The sequence below is a fragment of the Canis aureus genome, chromosome 4 (assembly GCF_053574225.1).
Source record: "Canis aureus isolate CA01 chromosome 4, VMU_Caureus_v.1.0, whole genome shotgun sequence".
Classification (NCBI taxonomy): Eukaryota; Metazoa; Chordata; class Mammalia; order Carnivora; family Canidae; genus Canis; species Canis aureus.
The window spans coordinates 45,941,211-45,963,849 of NC_135614.1; the positions used below are offsets into that span (position 1 = coordinate 45,941,211).

Consider the following 22,639-nt stretch of genomic DNA (forward strand, 5'->3'; position numbering starts at 1 on the left):
TTACGGTCTTTAAAGTCCTCTGGGACTCTGAAGACCTCCAGGGGGGCAAATCCTAAATATAAATAGTTTATCAAAGATTGACTGGCAGTGAGCTGGTGATGGAAATGGACTGGAAATGGTGTTGGAGATTAACTCAGTGGGGCCTGCACACCAATAATCCATGTGTGTAGTTAATACCAGAGGAATATGCTAATCAGAACCCTGACGACCCGCACAAGGTACACTGGCTTGATCTGTGGTCTTATAAAATGCCAACGAGGCACAATATCCAACTAGTTGATTCAAAATAGTAGTTGGTTTGAATGATAGGTGAGAGGGATGATATAAGCCAGAACAATGAAACCAATTACTTGACATCATTCAGGCAGGTTGATTTGCTTTTTGCCTCTTAAACATGACAATAAAATATTGGTATAAGAATACCTATAGTAAATACATAAACAGAAAGAGGGGCACCATAATTGAAATTTAGTCAGAGACTAGTTTCAAATTTTAGTGAATTTAAATTTTAGTGAATAGCTTTAAAAACCTAGCCACTCAGACTTTTTACATAATTAGGTCTTCTGAAAGATAATTCACTGGTTTGGATTTTGCTGCTCAAATATGCCCTTCCATACCATTAGCAGAGGTGCCAATGATTAGAGAAATGATTCACGTCAGGTAGTTAGAGAAAAGACAGGGGAGTCAGAAAAGAAATCTGGATAATCCCTATGCTGGAAATTCAAACCCTGGATAATCAGAACTGTACTATATATGCAATTATGATTCTGTCCAGTTAAGAGAAATTTGTAATCCACTCAGTTTCAAGCCTATAAAGTCACATTTCTCAAAAACTTGTATTTTGGCCTCCAATGGCTTAAAAAGTTCTCCTTGCTAGATTGTCTCCAATTACAGAAATCCTTCCCAAGTACAAGGCTGCAGAAGTATATTAAACCTGTAGGATACCATGTAGCTAGCTGTTTTACAGAGCTTTACAGAGCACACAATCCTGATGCATGATGTAATACTCCTGAAGCAATTCACCACAATCTGATAACACTATTTGTCCAACTCACAAATGTTATCCAATATATGCAGGGAAAGGAAGGAATTGTCTTTGCATAGAAAGTTCAGAACAGTAAGCAAAGGGAGGTATAAATAAATTTATATTAACTTTAACAATCTTTCCCCCACCCTAATGCACACACACACAAAGATTTCATGGGTAAAGAAACTCAGGATGGCTAGAGATTCCAAACATTTTGGGTCTATGCAGCAATAATAGAGTTACTGCAATGACCACAGATGTGTGAGTCAGGAAAAGGTCTGGCCACAGCTGTCTGCCAGAAAAACTGAAGTCAATGGTGAAAAAACAGCTCAAGTGCAAGGCTCAACTTCAGTACTACATCAAAATGTGGTTGATGCCTAGCAAATAACAGTTAATAATAGAGTTGTAAATTTCCATTGTATTAACATGCATGCCTCCAGTGAACATAAGGGTGTGTATGTTATGGATTCGTGAGTGCTGATTTTTCCAGGGTTTTCAGAACTCTCTGGAAGCACACAGAAGCAAAAACAGTCAAATGAGGCAGGCTGGAGGAAACAGGGGGAAAAAAACCCACCTACATTCAAGGTATGAAACAATAATTTCTAAGCCTCTGGGATCTATTTTTTTCCCTTGCATTGTAATGCAGTCAAGTGCATGAGTGATGCCTTTTGTGTTTGATAATGTCAAGTGTGAATGTCATGGGCAGCCCCCATCTCTGATGGTATTAAAATGGTGGGAAGATAAAAAGCTTAGAGAAGTAAATGGAACAAATTAGATTAAAGTGGTTGGAGGACAAGGCAAGGCAATCATCTATAGCTTGGTTCCAAGGTGATGTTGGTAACCCTGTTCACCTGAATAGTCTGGTTAAATCAATTTCTGAGAAAAAGGGTGGCACTCCACTTACCTAACTGTGCTAATAATTATTTCTGCTCCTTCTCATTATGAAGTCTGTTGGGCGCAAGAAAACATCTTAAATGTTAACATATAAACCTTCACTATATAGTTAGAGGAATCTCCACAGCTGAATTTGTCAAATACACTACACATCTAAGAGTTCAAGGTAAGTTAGTCAAGGTTTCTAGAAAGTAACTGACACATAGGCAATTCAAAGAAGTAATTAATTTCAACAGATAAAGTATATACCTTCTCAGAGAGGATGAAAACTTTTAAAGAGCATAAGAATCCATCCTAAACAATCTCCGAAAACAGGAAATGAACATCACATTAATTGATTATATCCAAATAGTATGCAGAGAATATAACACATTCTAAATTACAGGTCTCATCTCTGACAAATAGTGAAGGTTTTTCTTACGAAAACAAATGCATATACACAGAATCCCTGTCTAATGAGGCCATGACATCTACAGTACATACAAGAAATTGCAATAATTATAATAGGAAGGTGTTTCTCGGAGCCATTCTCCCTCCTTGTGACAGTGTTTCTCAACCTTACCACCTCGGTCTAGGATAATGCAATAGATTAGCCTCTGGTTTCTGGCCTCTAGACAAGGGGTTCTCACTTGTTTTGTTTTGTTTTTTAACAACATCCCTAAAAAAGTAAAGCAATATCCCACTAGTAACAATAGCTCCCTTAGGCCACAGTATAATTGGAGAGCAGATGGTCCCTAGATAGACATTTCAGCATCTGTTGGGTGGGCAGGAGTATAGTATGGACCCACTATTCCACTCCTTCCCTATTCTCTTCCGAGGGAACTCTTCTTGAAGTTTTCAGATCTCATCTTTTCAGTAGCTATTAAATCGCTCGACCCGCCACTCAAGGCTCTCAATCATATTGGCATTACTCGTTCTTTTTGGTATTACATACCACATGACCCCTCACTTTGCTCATCGAGATTATTTTGTATCTTCACCTTTCGCTCCTAATTCAAAGACTTCCACCTTCAGGATCCTCTCAACCTGCAGTGAGAGGAACCTCTCTGTTCCATTCTCTTAAGGAAGGAGTTAGAACTGGGTACATTTTAATCCACTAGGCAATTCTCTAGGTATGGGTCACATCTTGTGTCTTCCTAAGATTCTCAGTGAGAAGACAGACATTTGTTGTTATTGTTTGAGGTAGCATTTGGCACATTTGACTCAGGGTGCTTTGGGCAGAGTCAGTGCTTGATAGCTCCACTGAAAACAGAGAATACCAAAAGTGAACAGCAAGCAAACCAGAAAAAGGAACCCAAATCTCCCATCAAATTGTACAATTGGTTTTTTTATTTAACGACAGAAAAACAAACAAACAAAAAACCCACTATAGGTCAAGCACAAAATAATGTATTTGAATCAAAGGAAAAAAAAAAAGGCCATTTCTATCCAGTGGGACTTACAGTACTAATTACAATATAGGAGTACCGGACACGTCTTTTAAAGATAAGCTTTTTTTTTTTTTTTCCTTTTTTTTTCTCCCAGAAAAGAGAAACAAATGGGTGTTAAATCAAAACATCCTCGGGAACATTTCCTACCTCAGGAATGAAAACTGACAAAGAAGGGCTTCAATGCAGAGAAAAAATCCACCAGAAAAGAGCTCGGACTGGTTAAGGTACAAAAAACCGAAAGCTCTACCACATAGGTTATACCCTTGTCCTGTCTGTGCCTTTGTAATATCCAGGCTCCCCGTGCATAGAAAAAAAAAAATACATACACTTCTCTTTGACAATTGAAATCAGTTAATTGATCATTCCCAAAAATAAATATTCCTACAGATAGAGGTCATTGGTTGCCTGAAATTGCATCAGTTCATGTCTGGGTACTAGAATCCAGGCTCCTCTGGGACATCTTTGTCATTTTATCAGAGTGATTACCAGCAGAGTAGTTCTAGCGTGGGTCCCCTCAGCTTGTAGTGCTTGATGCTTGCTCTCTGCATTCCTATTTTCTCCATCAAGCTTTGTGGCTTTTGCTTCGGAAATCTAGCACTTAATATCCAATGTTAATTACATTTCCTAGTCTGAGGAAAATCCTATTGGGCTAATTTTTCAAAATCATATAATGAAAGAACTTCAGTGACAAACCATGTAGGTTTTCGATTGTTTCTTTACGGATAGATCTATTAAGCACTTAATATTCAGTGGGAAAACAGTCTCAGAGCAATGAAATTCTATTACTTTAGAGGTTGCATGCTTTTAATTTCTTAATATTTCATTACATGTTGGCAACTGGTGCATATTTTTATAATGCGTTTGATCATTACTCTTCTCAGAGTATTCTATTTCAGTTCTTCCTCTGACATCATATTTGCATGTTAAAGGGTTTTAGCATTCAGGGATGAAATGTTCTGAATAGTAATGTGCAGTTAACTTGATTTTTTAAAAACGGAAAACAGCAAACAGACATTATATATAGGGACTAAAGAGAACAATCCCATAATTTTAAAATCTAACTCAAGTTTTAATAGCTTTCTATAGAACATCATAAAAGGTAATGATTCAATATAATTCATTAATTAGCAAATTATGCAAAATGCTATCAGCGGAGTTTGGGGAGAAGGATCTTTTCCGTTGGCTTTTATAAGTCTACTGCATTTCTTTTTTTCCTGTAAAAAAATGATCTTTTCTTTGCTCTCCAGCAACATCTACTGGAAAAGTCAGAAAAATGCTATTTATATGAATCAGATAGTTTGAGTAAGGATAGTTTTGGTTACCATCTGCTTAGGAAGTGCATGCTGCACTACCATCCAGTTTACAACCAGATTATTTCTGCCCACGTTAGCTCTACTGAGATGTCTAGAAGAAGGGCAGAAGGGTAGTGGTTCACTGATACAGAGAGCCAAGCTGCAACTTCGAATGTATCATCTCCTCACCTTGAAGAAGTCATTTTCATCAACAAAATTAAAACACATATGTGACGCAGACAACATATTTTCTCCCGGCCCATCTTCTCAACACTTGTCACTTCTTTTAGGAAACATTCATCATTATCAGTGGCAGCCCTAACACTGAGGAGTTGGGTAAGGCGAGAGTCAGAGAAAAGATTTTATGAGAGAAAGCTATGTCGAGACACGGACTGAATCCAAGAGGAACTACTTCAAGATTCTGCAAAGTTTCGTAAGTTGAGAAAAGAAAACTGCAGGTGATGTGATTTTAAAAACTCACTAGGCTACCACCAGCATGACTCCATCAACATTCTAGAGCAGTTTCTTCTACCCCTGTCCACATCTTTCTCTGCTCTTTCCCCATGATGGAAAAATGAAGATTCCCCACACCTGTACGAGGGGTCTTCCTTCAGAACTTCGGCGGGCTATCTCTCCATGTTGAAGTCTGATGAGACCCCATTGTCTCTTTGGTCTCTACTCCCCCCAAATTCAGCAGCTCCTCATGTATACTCGTAAAATTGGATTCACGTGCTGCACCCGCGAAATGCCATTAGAGGGTTTGGCAAACATGAGACATGCCAGAGTAAGGTATTGGGGAGCAAGTCCAATTTGGAAAGTCGGTAAGAAAAAGAATCTTATCATGAAATAAATATATAAACCATCCTCTGGTTCACGGTTGCTGGTCTCAATGATGCCACATAGTACAGCAGCTCTTTCCGGTACCAAACCTTGTGGAGGCATTAAAGTCACCTTTCTAGATCTCATTCCAGAGAAGCATTCGTTTAACAGAATGTTGTACTTTGAATATTCAGATGTTCCCATCCCCTCAAAATTATCTAAAAATTAAGTCAAACATTTTAGGTAACATCCTAGGTAACAAACTTGGATATAATTTGGATTTCTGTATCCTTAAATAAAAACTCTGGCTAATGAGTGTCTTTCTTTCTTTCTATTTTTTTCTTTCTATCTTTATTTTTTTTTTTTGCATTCTCAAATTTCAGTTCATTCATGCCAGCAATAAATTTTAGCAGCAGAGGCAATGAACACAAAATCAACGAAAACTGAGGTTAAAAACACATTATCGAAACCTTAAAATAACAGCAGCAGCAATAAAAATCAGGTACCGGGAGACTACAGTATATTGCATTTTGTGTTTGTTCAATGTTAAAATAGATGTGAGCCTTTTAAGCTTCATCCCAAAGCTCTTTAAAGGAGAAATGCCATCAAATATAATCCACAACTCTCATTCATAGCGCACAAAAGGGACAGCTTCCTAAAAGCCACCTACGGTGAAAGTCCACATGTATTCTATATTTAGGGTCCTAAATGCAAAGTTCCAACTTGAGCCTGATAATTAGCCCCCTTCATTATTGAGCTGCTTAAAAGCCAGGAAGGCTTACCAAACAGCACCTCCAGAGTTAACTCCCATCTCAAACTGTCATAATTCAGTTATCCTAATTATTTACTGGATCCTGTTCTAAAACATGCCCTAACCTGATGTTTTAACTTCATATTTCATTTGGGACAACACTTAATCTCCATTTATGAAACATCAACCTGACACAGGTTAAGGAGATAGAGCTTCACTGACAAGATCCAAACCAAACACACCCCAGCAACTAGACTTAAATAAACTCTAACCTTGCTTAAACCTCCAGTGAAAAATTATTATAACACATCAGAAGTTCGCTTAGAAGAAAAATTTCAAATGCCAGCTCTCTCCCAGGGTTTAAGTCCCCGAGTTCAAAAACAGAATCAATTGGATTATTTTTCTCCGTTAGCTGTTTAGAATTTAACATAATGCAAAGTGCTATTCTGATCAAAATCATCTTTCTCATCTCTCTCCTTAAATAAAACGGAGAAGAAATCATTCAGTATAAATGCATTTACTATACAAATCTATTTTCAATTGAATTTGCTGCATGCTCTAATTCATCAAAATTAATACAGGTACTTTCTATGTTAAACAAAAGGAAGCCGACTGAAAAATCGGCTTCTGCTGCGGATGCCTTTCTCAATTACAAAACGGTGAAAACAGAGATTTAACTAAGCCACTCGGTCAAACCCTCCGATGGGCGCTCTTACCTGGCTCAGCTGAAGGCTTCCTTCCCTTGTTAGCAGCGTGCAACATCTCTAGCTCGCCCCAATCCTCACCACCGGTCTCCAATTACACCGCTAAATCCACCCCCCTGCCTTTCTTTCTTTCTTTCTTTCTTTCTTTCTTTCTTTTTTTTTTTTCTGTCCCTTTTCTTTCTTTCCTTCTTCTTTTATTTCCCCCCCTTTTCCCTAGCAAGAAAATGCTTATTGAAAGTGATTAGTTTTTGTTGTCCCTTTTAAGTCCCTCCTGCGGGAAGGAACAGGGGAGCAATGTGACGCCACCTTTTAATCTTTTGTAAGAGTGAAAAGGCAGAAAAGGAACGCTCGATCAAACTGAGCTGCACACATGACTAAAACTCGCAGGAGAGGCTGCCGCTGCCTGGCGAAAGCACCGCTAGGCTTGAGTGTAAGAACAGAGAAGAGGAGAGAGTCAATGGAATGTGACAACGTATGTGCATCAAAGGCAGGAGGAGAGAGAGAACAATGAGCGAGGGAAAAGACAGTGAGGAGAGAGGGAGAGGGGGAAAGAAGGCAGAGAGAGAAGGAGAAGGAGAGAGAGAGACAGAGAGACAGAGAGAGACAGAGAGAGAGACAGGGGGAGAGAGAGAGGAGAACACGGAGAAAAGATAGAGCGGGTTTCAGGCAAAGGATTCTGAGAATAAAGCCACAGTGCAGTGTCTGGCAGCTTCTGTTTTTATCTCAGCGAGCATGATACACTGCCTCTCTCATTTAGAAACACATTCGTGTATCTTCCAGGTTTGAAAACTGAGATAATCGCAATGTGTCTCTGGTTTTGTCTGATTGGCATTTAACTGTGCGGTGTACCTGTGATTTTTTAGGAGGCATTTATGTGCAATTTATTTCGCATATTTATTTATGTAGGCAAAAATGAAAGCTGCTAATTTCTATGGCAATTTGCAACGTAGTTTTACTGGCAGATGGAACTCTACTTATCATAACTGCTGACAAACTGCCATGGGTAAACAAAAGAAGAAACAAATGCTTCGTCTTGGTAATTGTCTTTAAGAGAAGAAGCCCACACCAAAATATTAGTACTTGCAGAACCTCTGTTTCCTGGCTAAAGTTTGAAAGGTGGTTTCTCCCTATTAGTTGTATTATTAAAGGCAAAATAAAAGAGAGGGCAAGATGTTTGAAGAAAAGTGGTGGAAAAGAGGCTATTAGGAAAGTGAAGACCTAAATTCCTTCTGGTTTCCCTCCAAATGTGACAACAGGCTTGCCTTCTTGAGTCCTGGAACAGAGTTTTTGAGTCACTATTTCTATAGACTTTTACTGCATCCTTCTGCCTTCCTGTACCATTTTAAAGTAGGTTCCATTTTAAAAATAAAGTCGAAAAGAAATGATTTCCCAAAATCAAATTGTTTCGAATGGTGTTTTACCAGCTTTGTTCCATTTCTACTCATCTTCTGCCACATGGGGGCTAGGATTACACAGTTAAATTCCCTAAGTGACCTCTCTTATAAGGATGTAAATTACCGATTCCAAGGTCAAGTGTTTGGTATAAGTTATTGGTGGAAATAACTGCTTGCTTTCCATGGTAACCTGAGCTAACGTGGTAGTAAGCCAGCAAGAAGGGGAGACACCCAAGCTTTTGACTGACCATAATTTTGAAATTAAGCAATTCTAATAATGGAAAATAAATCCCATGTGTCCTACTTATAACAGTTATTATTCTGGAAAAACTAAAAATAAAAACCCGGTCATCTCACTTCAACCATTGTGTAGCCCACCAGTATATCCCTGGACCCCAGGCGTCTCATGTTTTGGAGATCCCGTGTAAGCCACCAGATACGCAGTGAGAACTGGTCCAGGAAGAAAGACCTTTCTCCACCCTGGCCACAGGGCTCTATCCAAAGAGGGATTGCTTGATCTTATTAAACTTGAAGTGTAATAATTTTTGTGGTTTGCCAATTGGAGGATATGTCTTTAGCTTGGCCCCAAATAAAGAAGTAACAATCCCCCCCCCTTCCATCCCTGCAATGTGATCAAGATGAAGCCTTACTTATCATTAAGGCAGAGCAGAGATTGGAGAACACACAGGGGCTGAACAGAAGGCAGCTGGCCAGAGAACAGAGAAAGCTCAGATGTAGAAGAGAAAGGAAGCCGCAGTAGCTAGGGAAGTGTGCCCTGGTAAATCCGAAATTCTCTGCAGACATTTCACAGAGTGTATTGGAAGCAGCCTCCTTTAAATGACATTATTGATACAGGTTCTATAGTTAAAATTAACTTTATACAAGGGAGTAAGTAGACTGAGAATTTTCTGCCAATAAAAATAAAGACTCTCCTACAAGAATACAACTATTTCAGTGCAATAAAAGCAGGGAGGGGCCTGGGGCATATTGAACAGGATCAGCAAGACATAGTGGAAGAAAGATAAAAACAAATCAAGGTGACAAAAAGATTTAAAAAAAAAAAAGCTATAAGTGGCTGTCAGTGTTGTTGCTTATTTTTACCACTTCCTTAGTGAGGAGGTGGGTACCCTGAGCGGGCATCACTTGTAGTTTGATACATATGATTTATTCTTAAGATATCTTGAGTGAAGGGGGCTCTGTGGGGTGCCAAAGGTGGCCCCAGTCCTGTTAACATTTCTTAATAGAATGTGACTCTTTACAAGACATTTCTCTGTGGGACAGCTTTATGTTCATGTGTTTATACTGTGGAATATATGGTGGGTGAGTGCTCAGTTTTGGGAACTGGGTTGGCTGGGATTGAATCCCAGCTCTACCACCTGCTTGGTGTGTGACCTTGACCAGTTATTTTGCCTTTCTGTGGCTGTTTTACCTTAAAATGGGTGTAATGATGATACCTGCCTCATGAGGCTGTCATTAGGAATAAATAATGCATGTGCTGTTGTGAGTTCTGTTCCTAGCACACAGCGAGTGCTTCATAAATATTACCTCTTAGTAGGAAATCCTCCCAACAGATTTTTTTTTAATAGCTAAGATAGACAATATTTTATCACCTCCAAATAGCTGACTCACACAGACTTCTTCCCACCCTGACCTTCCTTGTAAGTTCTAGTTATTCAACCTGCTTCTGGGTCTTCCCACTTGGATAATATACTTAAAACTCAACAAGTTCTACACCCAAACTCATGATCCCACTTCTCAAAACAAGCTGCAGTTCTTCCCATGTCCTCAACCTGTGTGAAGCGTATAAGGCCTAGAGTCATCCAGGGCACCTTTCTTTCCATTCTTTCTCATCATTCAGTTATCAACAACTATCAAATATCTCCCCACCCAACCCCTGTCTCTTAAAGTTATTATTTCATTTCCAGATTTCTAGGGCATTTTCAACCTGGGGACTTTGGCCTGGCCTGTGGCAATCCTCTTTTAATGCCGCACTTCCCTGTGCTTTTCTATCCTGAGACACATGGAGGGGGATGAAACGTAGCACTCACTCCTTTGAGGACACTCTTAGGGTCTTGCCAAAGACCAAACTAAATCGTGACACTCGTGTCTTTCCCTCTTGTAAGAAAGCACTTGGAATCTAAGTAAAGGTGGGTGATGTTATTCTAGGAATGACCTTGAATCTGCTCTAATGGATACAACAGCTAATCTTTGGCAAACCAATACTTTACTATTAGTACTTTGTTATTCGTGACATTTCTCCCAACTGTCATGACACAGCTATTGAAAATGACCATTTTAAGAGGTTTTCTTTTCTCCTCCAATTCATCCTTTGCAAGCCAGAATAACCTCCTCAAAATGCCACTCTGAATGACATCCATTCCCAATAGCTATTGATTGAGCAATTTTTATTTGTTTGTCTGTTTTATTTCATTGTATTAGGTATCAGCTTAAAAACCATCAAAGGCTAAAAAAGTGATAGTGAAAGCCATTATCATTTGAAGAAACAAAGAGCATGCAGAAAAACTGTAGGAGAAACAATTGAAGAGGTGGGTCAGGCTGATAATAAAACTATCATGTTACTTTCTTGGCAATTGTAATATTTGTAATTACTGACCTTTTATATTTGTAATTTGTGATTTCCTTTCTCATTCTAAATGAATATTGGTATATACAAGAAAAAAATTGCCAAAGGTTCATATTTCTTTAGAAAATGAAGTGCAGATTCCCGCCCCGCCCCCCCATTCAATCACCTCTGCAATTTGACACCAACCTACCCAAGGCAATGTTCATCGAATCACCTCCTCACCGCAAGCTGGAGGCTCCCCGAGCCTGATCACACCCATTCCTCCCAGAGCCTCCAGTACATTCCCTGCTTTCTCTAGAATATTCCCTTCTCCTTCATCAGAATGCATTTGAATCTTTAGCCATCCCTTTATCCAAGACCAGGACAAGTTAGATGTCTGTCTTGGGCTTCTGAAGTTTACAGTGGTGAAATTGCTTTAATCATAGTAGCTACTCATGCTCCAGGAAAGGTGGTATGTGGTAAGTAGGAGCTTGGCTTTGGAGTTGATCCTAAGCTTAACTCCTGACAGTGAAATTTGCTTCCTCGTTGTGGGACGTCTATCAGATCCCTTTCCTCTTTTGATCTCACTTTCTGCATCCAAAAAATACTGTGATGACTTAATTTAATTGGCAAATAAATGTAAAGTGATTAGCATGATAGTATACAGCTAGTACTTACACAATATAGAATATTCAGTAATAATAAAAAAGAATAGTAATAGTATAAATGCTTATTAAATGACCAAGATTTATTCATTGTCTCTCATTTCTAAACCTCATGACAACCCACCAAATGGCTGCTATTAGAACATTTTATGGAAGAAGAAATGAAGGTTTAGCAAAATTAACCTCTCTGATGTCGCACAAAGAACAAAGGGCCAAGCCAGGATATAAACCCTTGTCTTTCAACCTCTGCTATTTTTATCCCTATGATCATTTACAAATTAGCCTATATTGTATTTGGTTTATTATCTGGGTTTTCAGGTTTGTGCCCTATTTTTCCAATTACATTACAGACTAAATAAAAGCAATATTCATGTTTAAAGCATCTCTGGATCTTTAGTACCTCCCATAAATCTTTAAACAAAGTAGCCTGCCTACTCGGTAAATGTTTGTTGACTGCTTGATCATCTGTGCTCATGGGGATTAAAGTTTTTAACCATATTTAAATTCAGTGACACTGTTGTTTGAGGAAATGGTTTCATCATCTTTTCTATGAAAAGATTCATAATTATACAAAATAATGTAAAAGATAAACATTACATATGAATGAGGCATGCAGATAGAAATGAATGACGTTCTCCACAAAATAAATAAATAAATAAAATAAAATCTGCAAGAAAGTGATACTCATCAATTTGATTTGGTTCCTCATCCTTGGCATTTATATTCTGCTTGAAGATAGGCCCCTCAGGCCACCCATTCCATGCATGGAAAAGTGTAGGTTATTAGCTGAAAGTCATCTCTTTAAGGTTACACAGCAAAGCAGAAATAACCACTCACATACCCACGGTGTTCAGTCATCTTTAATTCTTTCTTTTTAAATAAATGAAATAATTATATTCTCATTTATTTTCCTCCTAGCTAAGTCCACACAATGCTAGAGCACCTGAAATAACATAAAATATTCAGGCAATCAATGTTTTTTGATGTACATGGTGATAAGCAATGTTTAACAAATTGAATGCATTTATTAATATACATATATACACTTATATATTTATATATAAAAAATATATGTATGCATATATGTACAACACATATGCAAAATATGTATGCATACATACATATTTTTTAGTCTCTGCCTGTTTGTGCACAAGTGAAAAGCAAGAGAACTAAGAGAAATGGCCTGTGTGCCCCACACAGGATAATCAGTGGTGTCAAAGTCTTATTGTCTTGTACTAGTCTTGATATTCACATGAACTTCATGAAGTCAGATATGCTATTGTTTGCTGCTATATGCCTCATACCCAGAGCAGTGCCTACTGCTCCTTAGATAGATATTTGATAATGAGTAAGTGAATAGAGTCAGCCCAAATCCATCTATTTCTAGCGATTTTTAAAAATTCCCACCCAATTGGTTTAGATACATCCAAATATATTTTGTATTTTGCCAGGTCCATCTGTTATTTCCCATGAAATGTGTTTTGTTAAATGTATGCTACCCTTTGTTCAATATAAAAATTCCCCATCCTCGAAGGATCCTTTCTAAATTCTATTAGTTCATGGTAAATGTTCTTTTCTTGAGTTTCAAAGAGCCCATTGCCCGGAACATTTTATTACATATAATTTTCCAAATTAATCTCGTCCTGTCTTTGGATACCTCATACTGTTAGTGAGCTGTTATCTTTCTAATATCTGCAGGTCACTTTTATTTCTTCACACAGATTTTAAGTTTCCTGAAGGTCATAGGAACCATCTTTGCTTTTTTAAGAAATGTAACATATATTGCTATTTCTTTGAGTACTATCTTGTACATAGAGTGTGCTTATATATATGTGTGTGTGTGTGTGTTTATTTGGCGTTCATACTGAACATATCAATAGGTCTAAAATTATATCATTCAGAAACTATGTAAAAGAGCTTATAACACAGTATCTGGCCTTTAGAAAACTGTAGTTAGAATACTGCTAGAGTGGGGGCAAAATATAATTTTTTTTGTAGTTTTTTCACCCCTTAGATGGTATGAAAGGCTATTTATTCTTTACTTGAGCACATGTTCACAGTCAGCCAGTGTTCAAATTAGTGTCAAAATTAACTCATTCCAACAAACTGAAATTCTTACAGTGGGAAGAATTAGCAACTGTCTTCTGGAAGGATATCATTTACACAGTAGTTTGAAGTCAGCTATGTTGACCCATCAACAGCTAATCCTTAGAAAGAAGATTTCTCAACATCATAGGATCTCACCTATGGGGTCATTCCAAGCCCAATTATACATTTATCTATTCTGGGAGGTTTGTTCTTCCTTAGGGGGTTATGATGGGAAAGAACACTGAGGAAGACCCCTCACCTTCCTAAGTCTTACTTTTTGGACAAAAGGAACTTTCTTAAGGAAGCTTTTTGCCCTCATGGTGCTTCTATCTATAGTTAGTGAGGATTCAAGCTACTGGAATTGTCTATAAATTACTGTTTTTCAAAAAGAAAAAAAATCTCCAAAAAAACCAAGGCATAATCCCTAACATTTCAAAAAAGCCCTAAATGTATCCTTCTTACTTGTAAAGAGGAGATAATCCAGGTTCATTTTCATATCTGTTTTCAAAATTGCAGTGAGTATGTAATATGATTTAAAGGTTGGTGATACAGTTTTCTGTAATCAGTTTATCAAATATTATAATTATATCAGATCTTATTTAGCCAATTAAAAAAATATTTTGCTTATAAAATTGCTAACATTAATTAGCATTGTTCTGGCATTTTGGTTTTTGTCTGCTGAACAGAAGTCATCTTGTCTATTTTCCATTTCTGTTTTGTGTAGTGATTTGAACACCCCTCGCTTAACTGAAAACCAAAGTAGCAGCCACCTAATCATAAAGTAAAAATGGAAAGCAAATCAAGAGGGAACCTCAAATCTCTGCTTCCCATGGTGGACCGAATAGAGTTGGCCTCAATGAAACTCTAAGTAAGAATTCACGTTCCTCTCCATTGAGTTGAATACAGGCTTTGGTGGACTATTTGGTTCTTGTTACTGATGTTTTTCAATACGGAACATTTGAAAGCATCCAACCAGAAGTTGCACAATGATCACAGCCTTGAACGTATTCATCAGAAAAACACATTCACTGTTACAGGCTTGATTTTTACAGTAACCAGTGTACTGCACTGTTTGCCAGTTTCTCCAATACTCTTACCCATGACAATCACAAAAGCAATTCACAACCTTACTTATCAGATAGTTCTGTTTTACAATAATCTGGTTGCTATTTGTAAAAATCCAGGATAAAACAGTGCAATTTCTGATGCTGAATATCTGAAAAGCTCTGGAAGCTGCTAGGAAGAGATATGCACTAAAATATGTAATGCGATGGAATTACAACAAACAGACATTCTGGAGGGTACACACTCAAGTGCATCTCAGAGTGCATGACATCTAATGGTGCTACTTTCGAGATTTACAAGCAGATTCTGCATTTAAACTGTCCCCGTCCACTTACAGCCTTTCTTAACTCCAAATTTAACTCTTTAATTAAAAAAAATAAAAAAGGTAGAACCCTCCCCAAAAGAATGATCAATCAAAAAGACAATTGCCACTGAATTACTGTTTCCAGAATGAAATGAAAGTAGGGATCTCAATTAAATAGTTTATTTTATGTGCTGGTTCCTAAATCTCTAGATGCACTCTGAAAGCAACAACGTCTTTCTGATGAGAATTTAACTAACACAAAAAAGTGTTGATTTTAACAGCTGACAAATCCCCTATAATAAGGGGCTTAAAAAAACCAACACAAACAAACAAACCACTTTTCCAGTGATTAGGCTATGCAGATGTCAAAGAACAGTATGTCATACACTCTCTGGAAGAACACAAATGACAGTTAAATCTTTTTAGGTGGAGTTTTCATGACTGTGTATTAGTGTGAGAGAGAAATGAGAATAGCAGGCACCACCGAGAGGCAGTGTAATGCAATAGAAAAAGTTACATATTCCAATCCCAGATCGGCCACCATCTAAGTATGTGACCTTGTTCAAATCAATTAACTATCTGCCTCCACTTCTCCATCCATGAAATGGGACTAATATCTACCGGCCACTGATAATAAGACTCATAAAAAGCATTAGCACACACATGAAGACAGGATTCTGCATCTTTTCCTCATGCAGTCAGATTCTGCTAAAGCTAAATCAACTCCAAAGGAAAAGGGATTGCATTCTGGAAGCCGAATGCTTTTCTTGAGGCTGCTAGGCCACCAACTAATAGACTGAAGCAGTAAACCACTCAGTGGTCCTGCATGAGCTGAAAGAATTCATGCAGTTGACCTCTGTTACGCGAACGCAATATCATGCACTCGGACAACGCTCAATAAATACAAGCTGATGATGACATTGACAAGGTGCCGTGTACAGTCCTAGCACTAAGTGAATTACTAAGCTTAAAACTGTTCAGAAAATTCATTGAATAATTATTCGCAATAAAAAAAAAACCCACCCTTGACCTCATTTATTTTATTGTGATATCATCTCATGCATAATAAGAACATCACCAATCCCTGGAACCTAATAGCCTTATCCTAGTGACTTAGGAGAATAAAAATATGGCCATCCCTCAAACTACAACCAGAATCTTAGAACTTCCAGTGTTACCACGCTGGCACTATCCATTAATCATTTCTTTTTTGGATGATTGTAGAACTTCCTAATTGCTCTTTGCAATTTCCACTCTTGGCCTCTGGGGCTGGTTGATCCACACGAAGGACTTTGAATGCATCCTACCTTTATGTGTCCAGAGCCTTATGTAATCCTCCCACACTGACTCTGGTATTGCCCTTGAGACTGGCTTTGGACAGTGGGACATAAGCGAACACCACACAAGTAAAGGCATGATAAGCACTTGTGAATTGGGGCTTGCCTTGTTGGAAGGGTGCCACCTCCATAAAAGAAAGCCTTGTCTGGCCTCCTGGAGGATGAAAGACCACACTGAGAGAGAGAGAGAGGCCCAACCATTCCCTCGAGTCCGGCCCCGCACCTGAACTAGCAGCTGGATGTAACTATGCATGTGAGCTCAGGCAAACACACTGAATTTGAGAGGTGATACTCTTGCTTCAAGCCACCAAGGTTTGGTATAATTTGTTATCTAGGAAGAGATCACTGATAGGGCCCTTTACTGATTATTCTCAGTTCTACCACCAGTGTGATTCTTTTTGTAATATAAGCCAGATAGATAACTTCATTCCTCTGCTCAAAACCCTTTAAGAGCTCCTTCCCTCACCCAGAGTTAAAGCCAGTCTTTCCAGTGTTGGAAAGGTTTGATGTGCTTTGTCCTGCTCAGAGTTTACAAGATCTCAAATCCTACTAATTTCTCCCTCATTCTCTTCCCATCAGCTACAGATTGCCTCCGCCTAGAATGTTCTTCCTTGGGAACGTGGATTACTTTGTTGCCTAACTTGACTGGTTCCTACAGCATTTTTTTTCAGTGATGCCTCATTTGATCACCCTATTTGCAAATGCATCACTCCATCACCCTGAGATCCCCATTCCCTTTTCCATTCTTTCTTTAATTCACTCACCACTAGTAGATCACTATAGAGTTTGTTTATTTTGGTTGTCATTGGATTCTTGGAATGTAAGTTCCAAGAGGTCAGGAACTTGTCTCTGGTTCACTGTTGGAGTCCTAGCACCTCAGAACCATGCCTGGTACATAGGATAGATCAATAAGTATTTGCTAAACTACAAAATAAATCCTGCTGGGTTAAGGTGCCCAGAGCTACAGATTGGTTTCTATTTTAATGATAAAACTGAGAGTGAGTAGAGTCTGTAAGTGAACACAGCTGATGCCATTTACAAAGATTTATGGAACATCACTTGACAGAGCACAGAAGTAGCCTGTGGTCAAGGGAAAGAGAAGGTCAAGAAGGTTCTTTGGGAAGTATTTTATCTGGGAGTTTCTTTAGCAGGTACTGAGACCTGCAATGAAGAGCAAAGAGAGGTGACTGTGCATAAGAATAGCCACCCAGGAAAGGCTTAGGAGGAACCCAAGAGAGGTAAAGGAGACTCTCCCAGCCTTCTTGAATCGAAAAAGCCAGTGGTACAAGGAAAGATGCATCCAAAGGGTAAATCTGGTCTTTTTTTGGAAGACAGAGTTTGTGTTGTGCTTGTACCTTTCTCAGGAAAAGCCTAAAAATAGAGAAATACATCTGAGGCTTTGCCTTTTCATGTCGATGTCAGGGTAGAGAATACATACCGCAGACCCCCGTGCCAGACCAGGGCATGCGCCTGGCATCATGAGGCACTGGCTGTCATGCTCAATAAACACGTGTATTACAAGGCTTGCCACCATTTTCTTAAAAGCTAGCACCCGAGTTGACTGATCACAAAGTTGGCACCACCAGTCAGAGGCTTCTCTTTGAATCCTCCACTCTGTGAAAAAGTCCATCTTACAAAGGCACAGCCCAGGCTGGCAGCGTGGCCTCCAGCTTGCGGCACAGGTGTGCAGCCAATAATTTACCTTGGTTAGTGCAGAACAGACATGGCCTGGGATGACTTCACTTCACCTCGCTGACTCAATCTTTGTGCAAATCTCATCTGAAACCATCCTTTTTTCTTCTTGCCCACACCTCATTTTCCCTGTTGCTCTGCAATTATTTATTATCTGGCTCAGTAATTGTATTGTTTATAGCAGCCATACAAACTCTATTATTAGGGGAAAAAAATGCCTCTTTGCCCAACTAGATTTTCTGGTGTGGGGAATAAAGGATGTTGGTCTCTTAGAGCTCTTAATATACAGCTCTCTATCTTCAATTTTCCTAAAAACGAAAATTGCCAAAAAGCAAAGTATGCAGGAGATGTATGGTTGGATGCTACTGCAGCTTCACATTCCTGCTGATGGATGGTGCCCCCTGAATGTCTGGGAGCACTCGCCAGCTCGCTGCCACAGCTCCTGCTTTCAGAGAAGCTGGCACCATCCAGCCCTTTGAATAGGCAGGCCCCCACCCCCACCCACCGTCTCTCTAACCACTTCAGTTAGTCATTCTTGGCCTTTTCCAAAACCAAAACACCAACAGGCAGAGCGATTATGCCAGCCCAGCAGATGAACAGGCTGAGGGTAGTGCTGGACTCAGTATCTTTTTTTTTTTTTGTGGCTCTTAAGTCTATATTCCAGCATTTGATCCCACTTAACATAAAATATTTACTTCATTTGTGGTGGGGGAGATGTCCTTTAAAAAAAAATCCCTTTCACTTAATTACAAAAGATGTAAATGTGGTCTCACTTGTGGGAGAAAGTAACTCTTAACAATGAGGTGTAAATTGGTGTCTGCTTAATCTGTTCACGGTAGGAATAAAGCCTAACACTCGCCTCCTCGCCCTTATTTTTGAAGTAGTACCTGGGAAATATATTCTCTGGCAGCATCTCTGATTTCTTCAGGAAGCATGAGATAGGAGTTTCATGCTTGATCCTTCTAGAAACTGTGGGAACAATTCTTTTGTGCTGTTTCCAGCATCTAACTTGAAGTGTGGGCCACAGCCATGTTGCCTGACCCCAATCATGGGCAGCAAGAGTCCCGCCTCCCTGGGCCTCTTTTCTCTCCCCAACAACGAGGGCCTCCTGCATGTCCCGAGATGGAATAAAATTAATAGGGGAAGCAGTGTTATTTCTACAATGACCTTGTGCTCCCAGGGAAATTGCAGGCACTAGTCTTTCACTTAGGATGTTTTACATTTCAAAGAACTTAGCTCTCTTTGATATTAAAGGACGAAATGTGCGATGTAATTGTTATTGTTTTCTGACCTTTCACAGGTTAATCAGACCTGCATCAAGTTTTCCAGAATGTGGTTTTGTTCCAGAGGGAATGACTGGGTTCCCTGTCAATGAATTCTGGCAAGGAGGGGGACGAGATCTTGAGAGAATAAATATACCGAGGTACCTAAATCCTTAAGGAAAATGGTTAATTTGATTGCCTCAGTCCCTCTGTAGGTAATAGAGGCTTTCTCAACATTGGTGCTATTAACATTTGGGACCCTATCCTACTTTGTTGTGGGGGGCTGCCTTGTCCAGGATGTTTAGCGCTATCCCTGGCCTCACACAGCTAGAAGTCAATAGTACCCACCCTCCTGCCCCTCTGGTATTCATGAGAATCTAATGTCTCTAGATATTGCCATATAGCCTCTGAAGAGCAACATCAACCCTAGTTGAGAACCACAAGGTTAACTGAAAAAGTGAGGGGGGGATGGGGAGTCTTTTTGGGATTCTGAAATGTATAGGATTGACTAGCTTAAATGATAATTAATATAATAGTAGCTAACAGGTATTGAGAACTCACTATGAACTAATTAGCACTATGCTAATTGCTTTATATGTTTGATCTCATTTGATCCTTAAAACAAACCTATGAGGTGATTGTTATGAATTGCATTTTACAGTTAAGAGAACTGAGGCTTACAGGAGTTAAATAATTTGCCCAAGACTCCCAAACTGGAAAGTGGAACAGTTAGGTATGCATAAAGCCAGAGATCCATGTGCCAGCCTCCCTTCTCCTTCTGGCTTGCCTACTCTCCTTGTGGTTACAATCTAAGTATCTAAATTAAATTTAGGAGCTGATTAAGCACCACTACATTTGAGAAATTTCACCTACACAATAAAGAAGTCTAAAAACACAAGAAAATGCTTGCCTTCAAGTCAAGTATGAAAAATAAAAGTATAATACAGAAATAAATAAGAGAAACGGGTGGTAAGAGCCACTAGAAAGAGAACAGAGGTCAGAGTGTTCTGGGTCTGTGCTTCTCAGACCACAATGAGCACAGAAGTCACCTGAGGTCTTATTAAAATACAGGTTCAGATCCAGTGGGTATGGACTGGGGCCTGGGATTCTTAATTCTGACCAGCTCCTGGGTGATGATGCAGCTGGTCTGAGGACATCCTGTGGAGCAGGGAGTCTCCATTGTGCTAGGAAATGTAGCTTTGATGCATTTGAGAAGTGAGGCCCAACAGTGTATATGTGACATGCCAAGAAATCATCGGCACAGAGTGGAAGGGGTAGGCGGAGGCTGTGGGGATTGCCTTGGCCGTGACAGCCACGCTTGTCTCTCAGCACTTTGCTTGGAACGTCAACTCGTGTTGACTGCCCACGTATACAGCTAAACATCTGCCATTTTAAAGGACAAATATTAATTTGAAGCACGAAAACACCTACCCATTGAACATAACTTCTTTCTGCAAACAGATTACATTCTTATGATCGAATTTTTACTTTTGGAAGAGAATACTCCTCTCTCTTCAACATACTATGCTGTTGGTTACATAAAAAATATCATTTCCCCCTCCAGACTCGGTGACATGAATGACTATTGAACTGCAACTGGCTGAGAACTTCTGCAACAAGGAAAAGAATATGTATTGGAAGCCAAAAACAAAAAGAGATTTTTTTTAATCCATTGGAAGTCCCAATTAAAATTACGATCGTGAGGATTATAAACTAGATGGCCACTTATTTGGCTGTGTTCAGAGGGACAGAATCAAATCCTGTAATAAACTTTCACAAAGAAATGCTTTAGGAACTGACCTCCATTAGTGGTTGTGACCTCTTCACCTGGACCCCAGTGACCACTGCAGATCACACATTGTTTTGTGACATCTCAGTTTGACTGTAGGTCATAGGGAAGGGGATGATTTTGAGTCACTTGACTCTCTGAACACATTCAGCTAATTCTCCATCCACATTTCAGGGAGAACACAGGAGGGAAATGATTCACTGAGGTGCAGAGAGGAGCCATGTTAAAGCAAAGGCCGAGAGGCTAAGAACTGGAAGCACCCAATTAATGCTAATACTCAGATATAAAGTAGGTAAAGATTGTTACGGGTATCAGCACCATTCAGATTGCATTGTACTGCTGGAATAAGATTGTGAGCTTAGGTTCAATTCTTAAGCATGTGCTTCCTGAGCACCTGCTATGTGTATAGAGGAACTGTCATCCCTCTCCTCAAGGGTCAGCCTCCTCAAGTGTTTCCCATTCATGAGTCATTTGTGTCACACCTGCATGATTTTTACCGTATCTGCTACTGCCTATAACTGTTATTTTTGCAATATTTTCTCTTTAGATAATCTCACTTTTCACAGTTTTAACTTGGCCTCATCTTAAGCAATGATAGCTGTGAAATTATTTATTTGAAGTGCTTCTCAAGGCTGACCAAACTAATAGTTAAAATACTAACATATACTTTGGTGACTCTTTGCAGACAAAGCCTGCCCCAGGTTGGGTCTGGCCCCTGCCACACCAGCCCAGATCCCCCCACCAATGACTCTGCAATGACAGAGGAGTCAGGCCTGGTACAGAAGAGGGTTTCTAGTACTTCAATATTCTACTCTGGACAGTGTCTCTTCTGACTGATGTAAGTCCCTCCCTTAAATGTTTTGCTTCCACAAAACACTCAAGGTTTCTGTTTTGGTGTTTTTAGAGAGTCTGTACACATTCATTTTAAAAACAAAATGGAGCGCTTGGGAGGATCAGTCAATTAAGTTTCTGACTCTTGATTTTGACTCAGGTAGTGTTCTCAGGGTGGTAAGATGGAGCCCTCTGTCAGGCTCCATGCTTAGGGGGGAGTCTCCTTGAGATTCTCAAAATAAACAAAACAAAAACATTAAAATAAACTCCTTTGCTCCAAAAGGCTGTTTCATAGTGATTTGATATGCTGAATCTATGGTATAAGAAGTTATACTTTTTCCAAGATTCAGATTCTCTCTTCTGTGAAATGTGCATAATATCAGTAATCCCCAACCCATGGATTAAATCAGGATTTTCAATCTCATTGCTATTAACATCATAGGCCAGATAACTCTGTTCCAGGCTACTGTCCTCTGCATTGCATGATATTTAACAGCATCTCTGGCCTCTGTCCACTAGATGCCAGTAGCATCTCCACACTCTCAGTCTTGGGAATCCAAAATCTCTAGACATTGCCCAATGTCTTCTGGGGGAGACAACCCCAGTGGAGTACGACTCAACTAAACAAACCATGTAATCTTCTCAGCCTTGTATGTGGCACATTCTATGACCTCACTAGTAGTCATAGAACTTAAGTGCTTACTATATGCTTGACGGGCTTCTAAGCACTTT

General features: G+C 39.3%; 1 protein-coding gene and 1 long non-coding RNA gene across 6 annotated transcripts in view; one reads left to right on the forward strand and one right to left on the reverse strand.

Annotated features, from left to right (window-relative positions):
- The window catches only part of TENM2 (teneurin transmembrane protein 2), a 1,508,878-nt gene that overhangs the window by 646,265 nt on the left and 839,974 nt on the right, over window positions 1–22,639 (reverse strand). The window contains exon 1 of one of the 5 annotated variants that reach the window (XM_077895601.1): window positions 6,930–7,465. The exons of 3 other annotated variants lie outside the window; for them this stretch is intronic. In XM_077895601.1, the coding sequence (XP_077751727.1) occupies window positions 6,930–6,975 (46 nt within the window). In that variant the 5' untranslated portion in view covers window positions 6,976–7,465. Of the gene's footprint in view, window positions 1–6,929; window positions 7,466–22,639 lie in introns of those variants that run through there. One more of the 5 variants, XM_077895606.1, reaches the window with a different exon arrangement.
- LOC144312680 (uncharacterized) lies at window positions 17,163–21,033 on the forward strand. Its single transcript, XR_013378213.1, has 3 exons — window positions 17,163–17,224; window positions 19,326–19,448; window positions 20,852–21,033. It is a non-coding gene; the product is annotated as an uncharacterized LOC144312680 (long non-coding RNA).